Source organism: Anastrepha obliqua, chromosome 1 (assembly GCF_027943255.1).
Source record: "Anastrepha obliqua isolate idAnaObli1 chromosome 1, idAnaObli1_1.0, whole genome shotgun sequence".
NCBI classification, from domain to species: Eukaryota; Metazoa; Arthropoda; class Insecta; order Diptera; family Tephritidae; genus Anastrepha; species Anastrepha obliqua.
In genome coordinates this window covers 163,374,158-163,397,734 of record NC_072892.1, presented here as the reverse complement: position 1 = coordinate 163,397,734, position 23,577 = coordinate 163,374,158, and the positions used below count along the sequence as shown (strand labels likewise).

Below are 23,577 nucleotides of genomic sequence, written 5' to 3'. Positions count from 1 at the left end.
CTAATTGACCAATCGAAAAAATATTGTATTGGACATTACAGAATAAAGTTATTTAGTTCCATGTACAAATTGTATTTGATTTTCTAAAAAAAATCCGCAATTACTTAGTTGCCAACCCAATAATTTGACGATGTTAAGCTAAATACACACCATGTTGAAGCAACCGTTGCCTCGTGTGTAGCTGTGTTGCCAAATGATTTTCGTGTTGCTGCAACCGTTGCTTGAAATATCAAATAAATTTGATTTTTGGGATAGGTTGCTGCAACCGTTGCCTCGTGTGTATCATTGTTTACTGCTTTTACTCGTTTAGTTCGTTGAACACAAGCAAAGAAGAAGGTTCGTGCGGAGTAAAATAAAGTGAAAAAAGAAAAAATGGCAATTGAAAATAATGAAAATTATGTTAATTTTATTAACGAATATAAAAATTTGAGAAAGCTGTGGGATATAAGTAGTGAAAAATATAAAAATAAAAATTTTAGAAAAAAAGCATACGAACAATTAAAAAATGAATACAATAAAAGTGATAAAAATTTCAAGTCCGCAAAAGCGTTTCCTGTTGCAAGATACCGCAAAGTTATTGCCAGTCTAATTTCTGCTGATATTGCCTCTCTCATTATGGTATCTTGTTTCGTTATTTTGGCCTTTACGAAGTCCAACAATTTTCTAAACAGGGTTTCGTCCATCCTCATGTAATTTTTATAGTCCGCTGGCTCATTTTCCTTCAGTTCTTTCACCAGCCTCTCGTTCGAAAATTCGATTTTTTTAAAAGCCAATTTTTGGACCAGATTTTTTTTGCTTCAACGGTTGCCGGTGTGTATTTAGCTTTACGTTTCTTAGATGTCTAAAAATTGTAGTAAAAAAGAGGTTCAACCATTTACGTACCCACGTAAAAAGTCCTTCTGGAATTATCTGGTTTTTGGACGGTGCAAAAGGCATTTTTGTGACGTGATTAGTTGGAATCGGTCGCGTACGATTGCAGATTGTATGGCCTGATTACCCAAAGAAGAATGTTTTGACCTATAATCCGCTGGATTTCTATTGCAAGACATTATTATCATGCATTCTAATATTCCTCGTATTTCACCACTATTCGTTCTTAAGTATTTTTTTTTTTTTTTTTTTGTTGCGATTGTTCGTTGATATCCAATCTTCCGTTTGTGCACTGAGCAATGTAATTTGGTAACGATTTCGGAAATAAGTTGTGGAATATTCCCAAAGCTTAGGAATTTCTTTGTATCGCAGTTGAACATATTCGTGAAGTACTCACAGGCAAGATACCCTCAGCACCAGGAGATTTATAGGGGAAAAACTATTTATTGCCCACGTGATTCTGCCAACTGACTGGATAGATTTCAGGGAAACAACGAGTAGCCCTACCTGTCGACTCATGTCGACAATGTTACGTGGGTTACTAGAATTTTCCGGAAAGTGATTATTTACAAGGATAGTCAAAGATTCTTCTGCAGATCAGATCACTCCCCATGCTTCATTTTGACAAGAGTTCTGCAGGAGTGGTCTCTCGAAAGGATCTTGCTTAGCCTGGCATCCTTCAAGGATTCAATGCATTCGCATATTTAATAGCTCTTTCGTATTCATTCAAAATTACACGGTAATTTTCAAAGTTTTTAGCTTGGTAGCATTCGTTAAAAATCCTCCTAGCCTTATTTTTCAGTCGGAAAGTCTTTCTTGCCTAAAGATACTGAACAAGTCACTTTGAAGCCGTCTGATAATATAGGATCGCTGCAAGTGTTCCACCTGCTTGTCCAGTTGATCAGTGGATGAGTATCCCCATCCATGAGCTTTGGTGGTTCGTTACTTTCAGGAGAAAAATTATGCTCGCTTTTTCCATAGCTATAATCTGCAAATAATATACTCTCAGTCTCATCTGAAGTTACTGAATACTCATCACTAAGCTTCGGTGGCTCATACAAATCATCACTTTCATCTGCAAAGCAATTCAAGATTTCTACATCAATATCATTTTTAAGAAAAATAGTATATAAAAATCTTTGCACATAAACCACTTGTACCTACAATTCATATGTGTATGTATGTATGTATAAGTATGCACCACAGCAAAATACTGCTGGTACGTAAAGGCACTACGAGATAATTATTATAAAAAATCGTAGAATAAAAGTAATTTTTATACTTACTTTAACCAAAATATACAAAAAACAAAATTTGAATCACGTTGATAAATAATTTTTTCACATACTTTTTTAATTAAAAAAAAATAGAAAAGGTTCAATTCCTTCAAGATTTACACTATACCCTACAAGACAGTGCTGAGTACTTTCGCCAAAAAATCCAACACATTGACAAATATTTTATTAGTCTCTAATACATGCGCATTGACAAATTGAAAATTGTCGAATGAGCAAAAGAGATAACTAAATGTGAAACTCTTTTTCTCGTGAAAGCGCTGTTGAAATGCTCCTTTTTATACTATTCGTCAGTAATGCCACAACGGGAGAAATATTGATTGGGTATTTTTAAAACAAAAATTGGGAATTTACAGTTTCCTTATTTTCATTGATGTAGATACATATAAGTATAAAAAAGTAAGCACAATCAGTATAAAATACATAAATAAGCAAAAAATTAAAAAAACATACATATTAACATACAAAAACCAACTCTCAATTTTCAATAGAATTACATGTATTCAAAATGCATTCAGGAAAGTGTGATTGAATTTGACAATGGTCTCATAAAAATTATATTATAACCCAAAAAACATATTATATAATATTTTAAAACAATTAATTATATGTATTACATTTAAATCGCGAAATTTTTCCTTTAACGTAAAAACGAACTGTTTTCGTCAATTATTTTTTGTGCTCTATTTCTGGCAGCACGCCATTCCGACTATTAGTTATTCCCAGGAATTGGCAATACTAAGAAGTATTGAAAGGAATTTCTAGGCGCGCTTTCAAACAAAAAGCGCATCTAGTTATTCATAATTGTAAAAATTTTCCTCGTGGAAGGCGGTTGTGTTTTTTGTGATACGAGTATTATTTAAAATATTACAGTGAAAAGTGGATTGTGAATAAATCGAGTGTAAATCAGGTATATATATTCAAATTCTAACCAAATGTGATTTTATCGTGGTTTCATAAGCATTTTTAACATGGACTGTCACTTCAGCAGTATTCTCCGTATATGTATGGAGAATGCTTATGCTGCTACAACAAAAACAACAACAATGTGTAAAGTGACAGTTTTGTGGCTGCTCTGAAGAAATTGTGATATTTTGTTCAAAGTAGTGAAAATTGCGATAAAATAATATTTTCATAAAAAGTAAAAATAATAAATATAATAATTTAAAAAAAATAATAATAATGAAATAATAATACAGAAATAATAAAAATTTTCTTTTTTTCAGAAGATTATACATTAAATAAAAGCGGCAATTTGTCATCAATGAAAATACAACGTGAACTTTAAATAAGGTATTGTAAATTACTAACATAAACTTAAGTAGTTAAATACTAACTAACAAAAATTTTCTTGTTTTCAGATCATACACGAAATAAATTTGTTTACAATCAAAATTTAAGTTGCAACAACAAAAGTGCATTGACTGACTTACTGCAAACATTGAAGAAGGTTGGGGTTGAAGGAATACCTTTTTCCGCTAAAACTCTTTTAGTTTTTTCAGTTTTTTTTTAATCAAAAAATTTTTAATATTTGAAAGATGTAGATGAGGTTTATATAGACGTTGGAATTGATGGTGTGAAAGTATTTAAAAGTTCGAATCGGACATTATGGCTAATTTTAGGTACTGTTGTAGGTTTTCCTTATAAATTTGAAAATTATTATATGCAATAGATGTAACCAAAAAAAAATATATTAATAGAAAAACTTTAAATCTGTAAATAAGTAAAATCTTTAAATATGTAAAATCTTTAAATCTGTAAATATGTAAAATCTTTAAATGTGAAAATATGTAAAATATTTAAATCTGTTAATATGTAAAATCTTTAAATCTGTAAAAATGTAAAATCTTTAAATCTGTAAATATGTAAAGTCTTTAAATCTGTAAATATGTAAAATCTTTAAATCTGTAAATATGTAAAATCTTTAAATCTGTAAATATGTGAATGAAAATTCTTAGTTTGTAAACAAGAAATGAAAAATATATATTATTAGAATAAATTTAAATATGTAAATATGTAATAAAAAATTTTATAATAATTAGTTTGTAAACAATAAATGAATATAATAATATAAATGTATTGTAATTTCGTTTTCGTCGTGTGATTTCGAATGAGGAGTTTAGGCCATTTGGGCTGATGAGTTTCTGATGACAACAATGAGGAGTTTAGGCCATTTGTGCTGATGAGTTTATGATGACAACAATGAGGAGTTTAGGCCATTTGTGCTGATGAGTTTCTGATGACAACAATGAGGAGTTTAGGCCATTTGTGCTGATGAGTTTATGATGACAACAATGAGGAGTTTAGGCCATTTGTGCTGATGAGTTTTGTGATGACAACAATGAGGAGTTTAGTATGCCTTTAGAGCAGGGCAGATATATTTTTCAGTTATAAGAAATTGCTATTGGTAAAAGAGAGATAGAATATCACACCGACAAGGGGAAACTATCAGAACTTTCCCACGGCTAGAACAAAAATGTGTAGTTGGATGATGATAGTGATGATGATAATATGAGTGCTAATATGATAGTCAGCTGTCTTGTAGGGTAAATGCCACGAATTCAAAGTATTTGTTACTACCGTAATTTGTTAAATGGGGAATCCCTATTTTATATATACGGTTTGGTACATTTTTGTACTCTTTACAAAGCAATATTTGATTTGACGTAAATTGCATAAGTTGTGGTTCACATTTGTACCAGCTGTATTGAAAGAGCTAAATATGGAAAATTCAATAAATAATCCAGGATTCCAATGTTTTCTTAGCTTTGAAGTCGACGAGAAGATGGTGTGTGTCGATTCTCCTTTCATGGGTCTTTTCCAAGATTTGGCGTATTGTGAATATTTGGTCGATGGTAGACTTTCCAGGTCTAAAGCCAGACTGATAAGGTCCAATCAGTTGGTTGACGGTGGGCTTCAGCCTTTCACACAATACGCTCGCTAGAATCTCATACACGATATTTAGGAGCCTAATCCCGCGATAATTGACACAGAATGCAAAATCACTCTTCAGCGCACTTAAATTCCAATCGGCAGTCATGCTTCCATCCGACTATATTTTGCATAGAAGCTGGTGCATGCTCCTTACCAGCTCCTCGCCGCCATGTTTAGCTCAGCCGGCAGTCCGTCGGCACCTGCGGCTTTGTTGTTCTTTAGCCGCGTTATCGCTATTCTCACCTCGTTATGGTCGGGTAGCGGAACGACAATTCCGTCGTCAACGAGTGGAGTATCGGGATTTTTACATTCTGCAGGAAAACGCCCCGGTCTTAAAACCTTCTGTAAGCCGCCGAACTTTCTGGTAGAATTTTCGGGCGTTGTTCCTATTAGGCAGCATCTCAAGCTCTTTGCACTCACGTATTTTGGTCTCTCGTTTCTTCTTTCGCATAATACGTCTCTCTTCCTTTTTTAGTTCTCTGTAGCGATCCCACATGGCTCGCGTTGCGCCCGATCACAGCGTGGCTCTATAGGCGGCATCCTTTCTATCTGCGGCAGTATGACATTCCTCGTCGTACGAACTGTTTTTTCGGGCTCGCCGGAATCCGATTTCTTCTTCGGCGGCGGTACGTAGGGAACAAGAAATGTTGCTCCGTTGTTCGTGCATGCCGGTTTGTTGGGCAGTACTCTCTGAGAGCAGGAGTGAGAGTCGAGTGGCGAATCTTCTGGCTGTATGTTGCGATTGCAGCTTTTCGATGTCGAACATTCTTTGTTTAGGTAGATGTACGTTTTTGCTGCAACAAGGTAGTGATCCGAGTCGATATTGGGTCCTCAGATCGTACGTATCATACATCTAATACGCTAGAAGCGCGTCTTCCATTCGTCACAACATGATCGATCTGGTTTAGTATTTTTCGATCAGGAGACAGCCAGGTGGCTTGGTGAATCTTCTTATGCTGGAATCTGGTGCTGCAGACTATCATGTTTCGGGCCCCGGCGAAGTCGATCAGCCTTTGTCCGTTGCCGGATGTTTCGTTGTGCAGGCTGAATTTTCCGACTGTGGGAACAAAAATTCCCTCCTTGCCCACACTGGCGTTGAAGTCACCAAGCACGATTTTTATGTCGTGGCAGGGGCAGCGCTCATAGGAACGTTCCAAGCGCTCATTAGAAAGAATCTTTGGTCGCATCGTCCTTCCCTTCCGTCGGGCCATGCCAAATGTTAAAAAAACGGACTTTGATGCGGATTATTGCGAGACGCTCGTCCATCGGAATGAACGACAGTATTTGGCGACGAAGTCTCTCCCTACGACAAATCCAACACCGAATTTGCGCTCCTTTACATGGCAGCTTTAATAGACGTCACAAGGTCCTACCCTTTCCTGCCTTCTCCCGTCCATCGCATCCCTTGAACGATAGTGATGTCAGCCTTTACTCTCACGAATACATCAGCCAGCCGGGCAGAGGCACTTCCCCATTAAGGAACCGGACATTCTACGTGCATGCCCTCAAATCGTATTTCTTAGTTCGTTCGCACGGATCGTCATCAGTATAGAGGGTTTCATCCGAGGTTTTTTTAATATTTTCATTGGAGGGGATTTTTAAGTGGCGGGTCCCATACCCAGCGTACAAACAACTATCCTGGAATGCTTCATCTTCTCACGTTAGCTCATTCCCGAACGGGTGTTCGGAAGCTACCCAGAGGCTACGTGGGCTAATCCCGGACGTTGTGAGCTGCTTGAACCATATAGAAGAATCGTCCCAAGTGAATGGCGATCAGTAACTTTCCCCCCTTCCGTGGACTTCTTCATATGGAACCATCCTCTCTATGGAACCGCATCAACAAATAAGCGCTAAAAAGTAGGCAGTGTTATTTCTCACTAGAAATTCGCAACCACAAGGAAAAACTCAGGAAAAATAGCCTAAAATATATCTCAGATATATATATAAGGTATAGCTCTCTCTCTCCTTTTCCTCTAGGTTACATCTTTTTTCTCTCTCGTGGAACGAAAATGCCTAAAACGTTGCATGGCCTTGAAGTTTTACTCTCCATTCTCGCTCGTCCATCGACGCCTAAGAAGTTTCACTTAAAAAAAAAAAAAATTATCACAGCCCATAGAAAAAATTGGGAAATTTCATTCGTGTTTATTGGGGGGCAACTCCTCCAGACAATGAGTTCTTCAGTAATTTGTTGCGAAAAACTGAAAGTGTTTAGTATCTTAAAATAATTTACATATTAAAAGTCATGCTTAAAATGTTTTGAAAAAAGAAAAAGCAAAATGACGCCATTACAGCTGCTCAAACGTGGCTCCTCTAATTTGCGCCGTGGAATGTACAGCCTCTTGTAATCGACTGAAATCAAAGAGACAAAAATTAATCATTAAAATAAGTTATTACGCTGCGCACTTACCTATTTTTAAAGAAAAAAATATAAAATTTGAAGGGAGAAAAAAAAATGCATTTTTTTTTTAAACAAATTAATCAAAACAATATTTTTAGTGATAATTAATAAAAAATTTGAGTTACATGCAAAGCCCAATGTGTTAAATAATATGCCTGTAAAATTTTAAGTTGATATCTTGATTACTTTTTGCGTTATATTCGACAGCGCGGAAGAAAACGCGAAAAACTTGATCAAAGTTTTCCTTCTTACTCATCTTTTTTTAGACGCTCATCATCACTGACTTTATAGGGACTTTTTAGGCTTTCTATTAAGCTGAAAACTTTGAAAAGATATTTTTTAGATTGTAAATGAATGTGTAATCAAAAAAAAAGGCATGAAAAATTTGAATGCTGCTGGATCAGCCCCCCTTAATGGACTTCGATATCAAATAAAAATGTTGTTCAGATTAAGATTTCTTGTAAATGTTGGCATTTCTTGTAAATGTTGGCATTTCTTGTAAAATCATTTATTTTTCAATTAATAAATGCATTTTTTTAGATGAAGTCACATACAATTACGAATTTTCTTAAATTCGGACTCCATTGAATTTGTTAATTTGCCAATTCGTTTAATTTCCATTTATTTGGCAGAATTGCTTTTAATATGCTTCTGGTAACCCTATTAAACAGATGTGCAACGGAACACTTGGCTGCACTTGGCATGGAATACAACACAGAGAAATGAAAAGCAAATGCAAAGTAAAGCAAAATCAAATAAGCGCAGCTGGAATTAAGCAAACAGTTGGACAATCGGACAAAGTTGAAAAATAAAAATATAATTGAAGTGTAATTTTTTAAACAAAAGTGCAAGTTTGCAACGAAAATTGTGTGAAAATGTGCGGAGGTTTTACTTGCTCGAAAAATGCGCTAATTGCGCTGAACATTTTGTATGTGGTAAGTAGAATAATGAGGATTTCTCATTGGCCTTCTGCTGTAGCGCCAAAGGGGAAGACGCTCAGGGCCGTGCTGTGTTGTTTGTGCATGCACGGGAGCACCAAAAGGAATCCTTAAAACATTTATCGATTTTTACAACGTTTCACTTGTGCGTTTGTGTGCTTGATTGCTTGCTGTGCTTGCAGATGGTGGGATTCCTGTTGATTGGCGTTGGCGTTTATGCGCGTGCAGCTTCCATAGTCACAAATCTACCGATTGTGGGTGGCATTTTAGCCTGCGGAGTGATACTGATATTAATCTCCATACTCGGGCTGGCCGGTGCAGTGAAGCATCATCAAGTGATGCTATTTTTCGTATCCTTTTTGACAAAACAAAAAAAAAAATAAAACAAAAAACATTTGAAATGTTACTTAAATGCGAGAACAGATGTAGGGATGCGTGAGTGGTAAACAGCGATAGTAACTTTATTATCGGATATGACTTCTTTGTAGCTGAAGATAGGTATTATTTTCTGCTAATGGGAATATAATTTCTTGAAAGTTCCATAGTATTACTAGCCTTTAAGTGTGCAAATTAAACGCAGTTAATATTCATATAGTAGAGCACGTCAAAAATAAAAATAAAAAACAGGTTTTTTTGGGCTGCTTAAAATTCGAATACAATTCCGCAATTAAACATACATTGCGATAACCAAGCCGCTGGTAGCAGAAGAGGCTATCGCGTCTTTTGACCTCTCATGCATTTCATTTGAATTCAAAAGTGGACGCTCATTACTTTACTACACTTGTTGTTGTTGTTGGCTTGCGTTACAAATAAATTAAAATCAATTAGGTTGCTCGCTTGTTGTGGTAATAATGTTTTATGGAAAAATGTAGCATCTATTTTTAATGAAAATAATAACAGATTTTTTCCTTAACCCGCAAAACGTTTCGCCATACGCAGTACATGATTATTCTCTTCATGCTCTTCCTCATTCAATTCTCCATTGCCAGCTCATGTCTGGCTGTTAATTCGGAGCAGCAAAAAGAGTTCGCTGAGGAGGGTTGGAATAATGTGCCAGATGCTATGCGAAAACAAGTGCAGGACACATTCCTATGCTGTGGCTTTAATACGACCAATACCGATACATCTTGTGATGCAGTGGCTAAACAATGCTGTCCGAATTATATCGTATCGAGCGATTGCTCGTGCCCACCGTGTCTGCCAGCATTGGAGGACAAAATCAATTATGCTTTTAAATTATGCGGCGGCTTGGGAATTTTCTTTAGTTTCACCGAGGTGAGTAAACTCTCATATATTTCGCTTTAATTCTACTAAATTATATTAATAAATTCTTTTATTTGAACATGCAACCGTTAGTTTATTGGTGTTTGGCTAACCGTTCGTTATCGCAATCAAAAAGACCCACGCGGTTTACCGAGTGCATTTCTATAAAGTCGCATGCAACGCAGTTAACTAACGTACTTAACTTACATAACACATACTAACAAGCATTAATGCATAATTTAAAACCCATCCGAGCTCTATTAGTCATCATATGTATACTTCAAAAAAAAAAAAAAGGAAAAAAACGAAATAATAAGAAAAAACTAAACCATCGTCATAGGTTTTCATGCATTTATATATATACACACATACATTCCTACGTATTCAAGCAAATGAATAACACAGATATATATACCTACATATACACATATATATGAAAAATGTACTAACACACACACAACACAAAAAAAACATATTTATAATATAATATGTAAAACATTTTACATATAAAACCGGAGCATAACTGTTTGAATACACGAATGATCGTCACATTGTTGGTGCTCCTTTTAATAATCGGTAGAATCCTAGATGTGGATTTTACTCATAACCCACGTATCAAATATATGTATATTAACAGCACCCGCCGCAGGTCAAATATAATACCGTATTTGGATTGGGCTTGCAATTGACTACACCACCTTATGATACGTTCAAAGTTCAAATATTGAATATACAGCACGTCTACACGGCAGTTTTAAGCGGATAATGCCACAGTTTTTTCAATCATCGGTAATCTTGTACTTATTCAATTGAATACTTCGGTGAGCAATCGTTACTAAATCGCTGTAAAGTAGTATGCTTTTGGTTGAATTTTCTGTTCGTTTTTCATTCTTAATTTCAATAGAGATTTTCACATTAATTTTTAATACTTAATTTGATTTTTCATTTTTCCTAATGCAATTTGTGTACTTTCATAAAAAATAATACTTGAGTAACAGTGGAACTGATACATACATACACATGCATTGGTGGAAAAATAATAGAAACAAGAGCGATTTGCAACTCATACGTGTAAATATTTTTTAACTGATCATTCAATCGCTGCATATCTTGACAAGTTGCTTTCATTGTCTATTCAGCTTCCTAGTATTTTTTTGAACATTGAACTATGACATGCGCGTATTCATTTAGGGTTTTTCAGTAAGAGCGCTTCAACTTTTGAACTTTTTTGAATAAAACACAAACGGTTTAACTTTTTTAACTAATTTTTTTTTTATTATCGATTTTGAACATATACATTTAAGTATGAAATTCGATTTCTTTTGCATGACCACCGCGTGCACGTTTTACGAAGTCCAATCGTTGAACCCAATTTTCGACCACTCTTTTGCATAAATCGGCCCAAATTCCAGCAATTTCGCGTTCAATATTGGCTCTGAGCTCACAAATCGTCGCCGGCTTGTTACTGTAGACCAATGACTTCACATAACCTCAAAACGGGACCGTAAAATGGCCGTAATGTTCTTAAAGTAGCAGCAACAGAACGATTATTTTCATAAAAAATGTGCACGATTTGCAATCGTTGCTCAAGTGTGTAGCGTTCCATGATGAAATGTATACTAATGAAGTTTACAAATAACAAGCGAAAAATAAAAAATATTGCGTCGTTCGAAAAGCGCACGTATTGAATAACCCTACAATTGTTCTTGCTGCTTTAGTAAAGATTTATACAAACAATAGCAAATCCATATTTGCTTAAGAAAATGGACCGATGAAAACATTCAACAGATGCGGAGCAGAAATTGATCAAATACTTATAGAATGAATACCAAATTGCCGGAATCTTGAAAAGATCCAAGAAAAAGGAGTTCACTTCTATCCACGCACATGTAAAAAATGAAACGAGAGGCAGAAAGTGAAAAAGCGAAAGCACAGATTGTTAGGACAAATTTATCATACGAAAAATCAAAAAGGATCTATTCAACACTTCAGAGAAGATACAAAAAAAAAAAAAATCTAGTTAGAAATGACAAGCCAAACAATCAGACATACATAGGTTAAAAGCGGCAAAAAAAAAGACAGACAAGTACAAAAAAAAACATCAACCAGAGACTTCCCTTTGCGTTACGACATTTGCATCGCGTATACTGGTTAAATATCCTACGATCGGATGAAACCAAGATAAATATGTTCGGATCTGATAGAAAATGTTACGTGCGACAACCAAAAACACACCGTGCGATACTAAATTCACCAAAAAAAAAGGAAGAAAAGCAATCAAACATGGTGGTGGATCAATAATGTTATCGCGCTGCTTTTCCGCATTCGGTGTTGGTAAATTTTTTTGATTGAAGGCAAGATTTGCGTCACGGTACATAAATATTATAAATACAGCCATACTTCCATTTGCTAGAGAGGAGATGCCTATAAAGTGGAATTTTATGCACGATAGTGATCCCAAACATTAGTCAGCGGTTATTAAAAAAAAATTCCTAAAAAATATCTATAAAAAATGCGTATTTGACCATTTAAGGCATGGATAACGCAAAATAGGGTTAAGGTTTTGCAATGGTTTTCACAGTTACCAGACCTTAACCCTATAGAACATCTATGGAGAATACGAAAAAAAAACAGGATTGGCGGAAGTAGGGCGCGAAACAAGCAAGAACATTGGGAAAGAATTTTGAATGAGTGGTATTCTATAACCCCGGAAACTTGTGCTAAGCTCGTTAATTCCATGCATAGGAGATGCATACTTCACATAAAATGTAAAGATGGAAGTGCCAAATTTTAATACATTTTTGCGATTATGTTTTTCCTGTTTTCAAGAAGGATATACTATTTTGCACTATTTGTTTGTTTTTATTACATTTTCCAACTGCCATACTAGAAATAAATACTATCTCTTTAAGGGATTAGGGGTAGTCAGAGGCCCGAAGAAATTATGGTTATCCAAATTTTTTTTCTAGTCAATTGCTTATATTTTACACACATGTTTCGACTCGACAAAATTTCAAAAAAAAAAAATAATAATAATAATAATTGTAAAAGTTATCGCTGTTTGTGTGGAGCCCGTTTCTCCAGCAGTCCCTTGCGGTGATCATTACAAGTCCTTGGAGATTCAGCTAAAATCAATCGGACTAAAGAAATTAGCTTTATTAATAGATAATCTTGTGCCTGGTCGAAGCTTGGTTTTTTTTTCAAAATTAAAAAAATATGGCGGCCTCAGGAAATATTTTTCGGATTTTAGATTTTCGAGAAAAAGCCGACAATTAATTGATTTAAAGAAATCGAAATTTTTGAAAAAAGTTATTCGATCAGGCACGAATTTCTTATGTTTTTCAAATGCAGTGTATATTTTATTCAAATCTACAAAGCTGTTTTTAAGTTACACTGGTCACCAGTTCAAAAACTTAGTTTTGAGAAAAAACGCATTTAAAGTTTTGCCATCGGTTTTCGGACCGCCCGAGCGCCCTTTGTTAATTGTTGAATAACTCGAAAAGTATTTGTCGGATTTACTTCAAATATGCACATAATTTTTTTACTTTAAGAAAATGTAAAAAATTCTGACTACCCCTAACCCTTTAAGTTGTTTTTATTTTATTTTTTTGGTTTATTCAATTTTGAATCGTTAATGCTTTCATAATTAACGGCTCATAAAATTTTTTTTTTTCAAATAAGAAATGAAAAGAAAATGCTAAGAATTGCCTTGTTTATATTATTTTTTCCACCAGTGTATGTGTATATTTAAATTTGAACAATAACGAATACAAACCCATGTACAATGGCATGCACAAACAATGAACTATTTGTTTAAACATTTTCCCCATTTATATAAATATTTTACAATCGTTGCATTGTTTGTAAAAAATAAGTCGTTTTTAATATATAGATAAACTATTTGTCGTAATTACGACAGAGCGCAAATTAATTAATTGAATTGCAAATTAAAAGTATGAAATTTATAAATATTGATGAGATTACTGCTTATTGAAGCCGCCAAAAAATAACTTAAAAATATTGCAGACGAAGAGCTTCAGCTGCCTCGTTAGATCCACGTAACTCTGACCCAATTACGATCTGGAAATTGTAGTAGGTTAAACTCCTACTTACACATAACCGATCCCGACATATTCAACGCATTATATGTCCGACATGTGAAGGCACACGGCACGATACTAGCTAACTATTCATATTCCTTCTCATACCCACCTCTCTCTCTCTCTCTCTGGCCTTAACCTGTCGAAACAGCGCATATCCTGAGCCTACCGTTAGATGAGCTAGACAATGAGGATCGGTGATTAGACTGGCAGCCCTTGGAGCACAATAACAACAATTTCAAATATCTGATGAATTCACTTTTTCATATAGACTCCATAGAACATTAAAGTCGTTGACACTGTACTGTGGACCTATTTTCCTTTTACAGAAACGCCGGCGGAAAAAACACTTTACATTCATTGACGAGGTGTTCGCAACATTATGTCACTAAAAAATTTAAATGCACGATAATTGCTATAACTAATCACTCCCCATATTTTTTGCCTGAAACATCTGGGTTGAATTCGTTCTCAGGAGAAAATTATGTCGCTTCTATTATCAGAAGCTTTTAAATATACATTTATTTCCCATGCCCTTTACGTGGTACTAAAATTCGAGTCCATATTAAATTAATAAACAAATATTTTTGTTGCCGCTAAAAAATGGGTTGGTTCATTAATTTAGTAATGAACACTTTTTTCGTAAGTTCACTTTCGGTTGAAAAATGCAGTGAACGTTGTTACGGGAAACCTCAATTTTGAAATAGTTTTTTTAAGTACATACTCGTATTACTATTAAAACAGAAAAATAATACTAGCATAACAGTTTTTGTCCCATCATAAATGTGGATTGTTCCGGAACTCGTTTATTGGCATTTTTCTGATTTTAGAAAGTTGTAAAACAAAGAAAGAGAGTTCCATTTTTCTGCAGCCCTCTTATTGTAGTCTTCCGGATCAAAAAGCATTAATCATTACAAAAATAATTAGAATTACCACCGCTAATGAATTTAACATTCATATCCTTTTACCAAAATATTTCCATTCACTAACCCTTCAATACACCGCAACAGTGGCATTCATTTTTTTGGGTAAAAAATTAATTAATTTATTTTAAAATATTTTTTGTAGATGGGTAGGAACTCCCACCACTATACTATTGCAATTCGCATAAAAAAGTGCTTAGCCTTTATTTCAAAAATCAAAGAAAATCAGAAAAAAATGTTAATTTAATTTGGTCACATTTACAAAAAAAGAAAAGAAATGCGATACAACAAAAAAATAATACAAAAATTTTGTTGTCATATACTATTTGAATGAGTGGTTTCAATTTTGAGCTTGTGATAAATAAATATGGGCAGTTCCAGAATGTCGTACACTTGCAAACTAAAAAAAACTGTAATCTAAACGATTTTTTGATTTGACAATAGGCTTTAGGGGTTATATACAGTTAGAAGGCCGAAAAAAGCGAATTTTCCGGAATTTTTTCTTAGAAAACTTTTAAGTTTATTGATCTAAAAATTCGTACACATATTATTATGTTATCTTCTAACTGTATTTTAAGACTTAGTATTAGTAAAAATATTTATTTGGAAAGGAGCTACAGCTGATCTCCGGGAGCTATTCTCATTTTGCGGTGACCACTATATCTCTGAACTGGATTCTCTGAAATTAAAAACAAATTTCGTTAAAGTAATGTTAAATCTAGTAATTAAGCGAAGGAATAAGTAAAATAAATTTTTTTGACAAAGTGGCGGTTTCTCAAAAAAAAAAAGATCGATTTTGGACCCAAATTTCTGCCTGGTTATTAAAAAAAATATTTATTGGTGAGAAAAAAATCTTCAATTAATTACTAAAAAATATATTAAAGAAGCTCGTGTTAAAATTTGAGACTAATCGGTGTAGTCGTTATCAAGTAATGTTAGCCACCGACTTTGAAAACACAATTTTGAGAAAAACGCGCTGCCGCTCCGGCCTTGTACTTCCAATCACTCTGAAACGCCTTTTCAAATTTGCGTGTAACTTCGAAAATATTCACCGGAACGATATTAAATTTTCTGTGTGTATTCTTAAATATATGTACATTAAGGGGGGAAAAAATAAAAAGAAAAGGCGAGTTTTTGAAAATTCCAACTGTATATAACTCCTTAACTTATATCTTTTAATTATTCCTAATTTTGGCCAATTTTTCACTTTCAAAATAATTGCAAAAAACAGGGCATTCGCGCGGGACAAAAACCGAAGTTGCTTTCAAACGCCGATATCAGCGAACCTGAAGCAATATTTCTGTGACTAATTTTAGAAAATTTACCACAATTATGTCGGCCGCCGTAGCCGACTGGATGGGGGCGTGACTACCATTCGCAAGTCAAGAGGTTTGAATCTCCGTGCATGAAACAGAAAGATGATAGGAAAGGTTTTTTCCAATAGCAAGGGGCGACAATGGCAAGCCTCCGAGTGCATTTCTGTCATGAAAAAGCTCCTATTTTCATAGTTCTAAATTATTTTTATAGATTAAATATTTTCCACTTTTATTTATTAATTGTTTTTGGGTGTTTTTTGTTTTGCTTATATATTTTTTAACTTGTTTTATTTTATTTATTTATTTTATTTATTCATTCTTAAATTTTTTTTATTTATTTTTTAATTTAATTTATTCATTCTTTAATTTTTTTATTCATTTTTTAACTTTTTTAAATTTTATTTATTTTTTAAAGTTTTTATATTTTATTTATTTATTGGGCGCTGGCTACTAGGGCCTTCGGCTTTTTAACTTTTTACTATAAAATAATAAAGGTTCGTAATTATTTCATTGCCCTTTTTTTCTATATTTACCTTCCAGGTATTGGCCGTCTTCTTGGCGCGTCGCTATCGCAATCAACACGATCCACACTATCCACCTGCGCGCGCAATTTTTCCACACAATTACCAGTATTAGTAAAACAATTATAATTGTCGAACGAATTGAAACGTAAAGCAGCTAGCGAGCGTAAAATCTTCAAATTGTGCTTTAGAATCATGTGAAAAAAGCTTTTGTTTTAGTATTGGACCGATTTTGTAGCAAAACGAGTTGACTAATACTTGCGTAAATTGCAATTTGAAAATTTATACAAATTTATATTTTTAAATTTTTAGATGGCTTACTTTTTGTTGAAATCTGTTCTTATTTTTACACCACTTACTTATGTTAATGTATTTGTTGTGTTCAATTTATTGCTTACTTTCCATTTATGGAAACTAAATTTGTTTTTTTTTAGTTTGATTATTGCAGATTCTAGTGATTTTTAATATCTAACGCAGCAAATTGTGTTCACTTTTCCTACAATTTGATTTCCTTGGTAAACTTTTTGAGATTATTTTATGAAATTACATAAATAAACTAGAATAGATGTTATTTCGTGTATGTGAGTTAGAAAAGAACAAAAACAAAAAAAAAAAAAAATAACATGTAGTACTATTTATGTATGTATGTTTGCTCAATATGTAACATTAGTTTCAAGTAGTTTGTATGTTTGTGTATGTAGAATTTTATGGTAACCATTAACTTAATTTTCTCAACGATTTCGGCACTGCGGGCAATCAGATAAAAATGAACTAAATATTATAAATAATATGAAATAGAACAAAAATGTGTCCTAAGTCATATAATTTTCTCTTAAAACACTATATTAAAAATAATTCGTTTATCAACATTTAACGTAATTATCAAATTCTACTTCGGCTTCCTTGCAACAGGTGCTTTATTAATGTATACAGACTACATTAAAAATACACACACACAAACACAAACAAGCACCGCATACTCTTTAATTTCCAATCATTTAATTTTTATATTAATAACACGACTCCACACACAGCATCCTTTATACATTTAAATTTTCACTCCACATATATTGTAGAGAACCAAACATACATATGTACATGCAATATATATACATACATACATATTTACACATATACGACATTGTTGTTATTGTATGTACATTTGCATAGAACTTATATACGATAAAGTACGATAATATTTTCTGTATTCTGTGCTGTGATTGAAATAAATATGATCTTTAAAATGTACACAAACAAAAAACCTAAAACAAAAACAACAATATTAGTGCTCTCTGATTTCCTTGGAACGCTTGCACAAATCGAATTAATTTGAATGGTTGTTGCTGTCATACGCTCTTGCAACGGGATGCATCTTATGACAACCTCTCTTCGCTTTTACTTGCTGTAATTTATGCGTGAATATATGTGCGTATATGTGTGTATGCATAGTCAAGGAATAAAGCGCTTTCTCATGCTGTAAACAGCATTTGAGATTCATGCGGCGTCAATGCTATGCATAAATCAGTAAAGCTCAAGCATGCAAATGCATCTCTTCAGTGACAGTAGCACCAACTGTGACTGCAGCTGCAATAAAAACGACTGCATACAAAGAATTAGCAAAAATGTGATAAAATTTTGTAACGAAAGCTGTGATGATTTTAGAATTTTTAAACAACGTCGGAAATTGATCGAAATTTTTTTTAATTTTTAAAAGGATTTCAAAATACATAGATATGTAGATATTTACAGTCCGATTCGCTTGTTTAGAGGCAATAATTTTTATGGAAGAAAATGGAAAATGAAAGCAACCGTATTTGGCCTAGTATTCCAAGGTTTTCTGACAATTCAAGTGAAGACTGTACCTCGTTCGAAAAGAAACATGCATCAAAATAGTATGCCATCTAACGGTATTTCGAAGCAGTAAAACTTCAGGAGCTGTAAAATGTGCCTGATTTATTTGTTCACTACAATAGAGACACTAACGAAATAAGGAAAAATATAAAAAAATAAAAGAAATTTTGTTTGACTTTTTTTACATTTATTATTCAAAGCTTAATAGTTTGTGCTGCCACCTTGTTTATAAATTACTTCGTTAATACGCTGATGAATGGAGTTGCACAAATTCTCCAGATAAACTAATGGAATTTCAGACCAGGCCGTTTTAATGATTCGAATCGAAGCATTTTTGTCTTCAGATTGTTGCCTGTTCTCATAAAGCTTACGAGCAAGCCATCCTCATAGATTTTTAATAATGTTCAGATCTGGGAAATATGGTGGTCATGCTAAAGTTTTAACGTTTTGGGATGCAATCTAAGATTTGACTACACTTGACTTGTGTACAGGTGTCCCATTCTGTTCAAGGATCCAATTAATAGGCTAAATGTTTCACAAATGTTGGAAAAAGATGATTCCATCCAAGCTTTACAGCTATTTACCGTCATTTTGTAGTGTACAGTTTTCAATCGAACGCGCCATAGTGTGATATTGCTCCCAATTCTAAAGGGTGGTTAAGTTTCAAGGGCCGGTGTTGATTTTGAATAAAAAACAATTTTTTTAGAAAATTATTGTCATTTCTCTTTATTATGATAATATTGGTATGGCTCAATTACGTACGAACAAAATATCGGCCAAATGGCCGCCGCGGCCTCGGCGGTACACCTCCAACCGATGGTCCAAATTTTCGATGACGCTGAGGCATAATTGAGGTTCTATGCCGTTAATGTGCCGAATTATCTACGCTTTTAGCTCTTAAATTGTTGCTGCCTTACCGACGTACACATTTTCTTTCAAATAACCCCAAAGAAAGAAGTCCAACGGTGTCGTTAACGTTTGGGTGTGGTTCACATTCAACATCGGCCCTTGAAATTTAACCACCCTTTATAACACCACCTTCACGGCTGTAACGTCGACTCAAGCACCTTTCCTCCTTTCTTAAGCCATGGAAATAGTAACTGCCCCATCCAGATTGAACTTCCTTTCGTCACTTACTACTATTTTTTTCAATACACAGAGATCGTTATTTGTAACAGAACTCCAAGCCATGCGATCCCTTGCAAAATCGAGGCGGCGTTCTTTGCGAAATTTATTGAAAGGTGTTTTTTTTGTAGTTTTCTATGATTCTGCTGTAGCGCTTTTAGAAAAGTCCTTCGAACAGTAGATTTACGGGCTGCAACATTTGCCATTTCTTTGATTTTTACGGTTGAAAGGGCGGAATTTGATGCAATCCGAAGGATTTTGCAAGTTTCCTTCGGTGTTGAAGCCATCGCAGTTCTGCCTTTGTAGTTTTTTTCATAGATAGAACCTTGTTTCAAGTAAAGATGCACAAATTTTGGACTTCGACTAATCCCTTTGGCAATTAAGCGATTTGAAAGTCTCTCTGAGGTTTCCCATTTTATTAGAATTCAGAAGCTTTCAACCAAACACAATGCATGCTTAAAAAAGGATTCCTTCTCACAGCCTTAAGGCACAAATAATGTAGGCAAATTGAATGCCTCTATTCAAAGTAAACCAACCAGACCAAATATGGTTGCCTTAATAACAATTTTCTTCCATAAAAATGAGTAAACCGGACTGTATATCTGATTAACTCAACAAATTGTATCGCCTCGTCTATGTTAGTACAACAGAAGCAATGAAAACATGCCCAACTGAGGCATTGTGTATGCATACCACCGTTTCCCAAAAGTGGTGAAAAAAAACTCGTCTGAGCGCTTTAAGATTAAAAGGCATCTCTGATCTAAAAAGTGGGAATATGAAAAGAGATTTAAAGATCTTAGAAGACTTTGGACATAATTCTATTATTTACAATTATTTTTTATTTTATTAAACCCATTCTTTTCAGGAACTTTAGAGCGGCCTTGAACTCTCACTCACAGCTGTGCATTTTAAACTTAGTTAAAATTTAAACTCCAGTTAAGTCATTTGGTTTAATTAGAATTTACACTTGAACCACGAAATTGGGTTTAAGAGTGATTTTGTGGGCATTCCATTTAAAAGTTGAAGGTTTTTTATAGCTATCATTAAAATAATAATTTATTATTATTATTTATAGGAGATATATACAATATAACCCTAACTTAATTAGCACACTGGCTACTAGGGCCTTCAGTGCCCAAATAATAATTTTTTCTTAATTTTTGAAAAAAAAAGTACTCAAATGATTTCCTGATTCTCTTGTTGCAGTTTTAACTAGAAAACTAAATACAATTTTAGTAAAAAGAGGTGCTTCAATATAACTAGAAATAAATACATATTTGAAAAATTATTTTATTAATCACAAACGAGTGAAGAGAAAGTATTAAGCAACTCAAAATTTTTGTAAAAACAATTCTTTAGTTCGGAGTGCTGCGCCATCCACGAAATACTACTTGCAAATAAATTTTTACTACTTCCTAACTGCTCTCTATTGAGTTTTTAGTTTTTATCCATTGAAGATTTACTGTGCAGTAGACAAAAATCAGAGTCAGCTCACTTTTGAATTTTTTAATATTTTTTAATTTTTGTCTAATGAAAATTCACTGCGCAGTAGAAAAAAATCTACTTACTGACTCTGCTAACTGACTTCTGCTTCTTAACTGTTCCATTTTAAATTTTTGCCCAATAAAGGTTCACTGTGGAACAGAAAATATTCTACTTCATAAGTTTAATTCATTTCACTTTTGAATTTTTAAAATTCATTGCCCTATTTTTAATTTTTGAATTTTTGCCCAATGAAGGTTCACTGTGCAGCAGAAAATATTCTACTTCTTAACTTTAATTCATTTAGAATTTTTAATATTTCAGAATTATTTAATATTTTTGAATTTTTGCCCAATGAAGGTTCACTGTGCAACAGAAAAAAATCTACTTCTTCACTTTCAATTCAGAATTATTTAATATTTTTGAATTTTTGCCCAATGAAGGTTCAAAAATCTACTTCATAACTTTAACTCATTCACTTTAGAATTTTTTAATATTTTTTAATTTTTGTTCAATGAAGGTTCACGGTGCAACTGCGTGTTGCGGAATTGCATGTCAGTGCACTGGCGTCATTGTTGTCATTGTGTTGCTGCCGCCATTAATATTCTTCTTTGTGTGCAACTTGTTTGCGTCAAATATGTTTAGACAAAATCACTTCATACATATCTACAAGTGTGCGTATGTGTGTAACAAAATTTCCCCTAATTCAAGGTTGGTAGAGATAACAAGTTGTTGACTGTTTTTGATTTAAATTTATGAATAGGTTGATAGACTGGGGTTGGGGTGAAGTTGAAAGGGTAGTAAAATGTGATTTTCAGCAAGTACACAAGTGCGCCTAAAAATATAATATGTATCCTCTGATAAGTACGCTGTTAAAATGTAAAATATATATACGAGTATATATGTACATATATTCATATGTCTATGCAGCGCTCGATAATGGTAGTGGATACTATCGTATGACTCTACTATGGGTTTACCGTTTTCTACTTATTGTGCGCTCATTGTATGCTCATATTGAAATGTGTGTATGTACTCGTATAAGGTTAAAGGTAAACGGTATTGGTTTTCCCTTCGTTAGCACTCGCGGAGATCTTGCAAAATCGTTACGCTACTTTTTTCTTTTTGTAATGGTTTCGCAACGGAGTGTTATTTTCTCGCATTACAAAGTGTACTCCACTTATATTGGGATAACACGAGAGTGTGCGAGATATGCATGTAATAATTACAATATTTCAATTTTGCAATGCTGTTACGTACTTGATGCTCAGCTGATAATCTCTTGTAATACTGAGAAAGTTATTTTGCAAAGAAAATTATATTTGTAAGAAATATGAAGAAATGCAGTGACTCAGAGCTTATTTGATGCAGGTAATACTTTTTTAGAAAAAAGAAAATAACTTGAAGTTTTTTAAATGTAATAAAAAAAAATTGTATAGGATTTGTAATGAGTATATTGTATGTGTTGTTTACCACTGCAGAAAGAAGAATAACAAAAACAAAGCTTGCTGAAAAAATATAGAAACAAATAAATAGTTTTCTCATCAAAATATGCTCACAGCTTGAATGATGTAGTGTATTTTATATTTTCTCTGAGAATGCAATAACGGTGAAATGTATTTTTTCTGTTTAGCTTAGCGTCTTAAGTCATTCTCAAAAAATTTTTGTAAAGAAAAGTTGAAAAAATTGAGTTTTTTTTAAATGGGAAAACGGACCTCACTTCAAAAAAGGGCAGACGTTATTCGTCATTATAAAGAGGGCAAAAGCCAACGAAAAATTGCAGAAATTGTTGTCATTAGTTCCTTAACTGTCCAGCACATTATAGAAAGGTTTCGCCACGAAAACAGGATAAAAGATAAGGACAGATCTGCACCAAATAAAATATTTAATGATGCAGATAAGAGAGGTGGATTGTTCGCAAAGTTAAAGAGAAACCCGATTTAAGCGCTCCAAAATTAACGAACGAAGTCGAAAAAAACTTAGGCAAGATCTGTAATCCTGAAACTGGTCGCGGAGTTCTGCCCGAAGAAAATTTTCCTGAAGGACTGCCCGAAATAAGCCGTTGATTAATGCTCGTGATAGAAAATAAAGAATAGACAATTTGAACAAAGACATTTCTGTCTGAAAGTCTGTCGTTTTTGCGGAAGAAAGCAAATGTAACCTTTTCAGGACTGATGGGAAGTCCTGTGTTTGGAGAAACCATGTAATTTGCGCTCTACAGTTAAACGCGGCGGATCAATGTGATGGTATGGGGTTGAGAGTCCTATTCAGGCGTCGGAAATTTAACATTTATTGAAGGAAACATGAATAAAGAGATCTATCTGGATCTACTAAAAGATAACTTTGTACTAAAGTGCGGATAAAATGGGCACTTGGGATTCGTTTAGGTTCCACCAAGACAACGGTCTCCGCCTAATCAGAGCTTTCGTAGAGGGCTGGCAGTGCTACACCAAGGGAACATCAGCGACCCATTCACCATAAACACAGGCTTAAGGCAAGGTTGTCCTCCGTCGCTTCAATTGTCCCTGCATAAAAGATGCATCTTCTCTAGTTTCACCAGA

At 33.9% G+C, this 23,577-nt stretch overlaps 1 protein-coding gene across 2 annotated transcripts; it reads left to right on the top strand.

Moving 5' to 3' along the window:
- Nucleotides 1–8,216: 8,216 nt before the first annotated feature.
- On the top strand, nt 8,217–17,838 carry LOC129239552 (tetraspanin-13). 2 transcript variants are annotated; one of them, XM_054875136.1, is made up of 4 exons: nt 8,217–8,432; nt 8,618–8,785; nt 9,375–9,710; nt 9,792–10,153. In XM_054875136.1, exons 1-4 carry the CDS (start codon nt 8,373–8,375, stop codon nt 9,864–9,866), a joined length of 639 nt encoding a protein of 212 aa, XP_054731111.1. In that variant the 5' UTR covers nt 8,217–8,372; the 3' UTR covers nt 9,867–10,153. The 2 variants fall into 2 exon arrangements, with proteins under 2 accessions (XP_054731111.1, XP_054731104.1); XM_054875129.1 differs by lacking the exon at nt 9,792–10,153 and adding an exon at nt 16,578–17,838 and having other exon boundaries at nt 8,219–8,432.
- Nucleotides 17,839–23,577: the final 5,739 nt, after the last annotated feature.

Bases quoted from the DNA above. Each gene is read 5' to 3' on its own strand.
- LOC129239552 (XM_054875129.1), top strand. From the start codon at position 8,373: ATGTGCGGAGGTTTTACTTGCTCGAAAAATGCGCTAATTGCGCTGAAC. The intron at 8,433-8,617 runs GTAAGTAGAATA...CTGTGCTTGCAG, and splicing joins CGCTGAACATTTTGTATGTG to ATGGTGGGATTCCTGTTGAT. The intron at 9,711-16,577 runs GTGAGTAAACTC...TTTACCTTCCAG, and splicing joins TTTTCTTTAGTTTCACCGAG to GTATTGGCCGTCTTCTTGGC.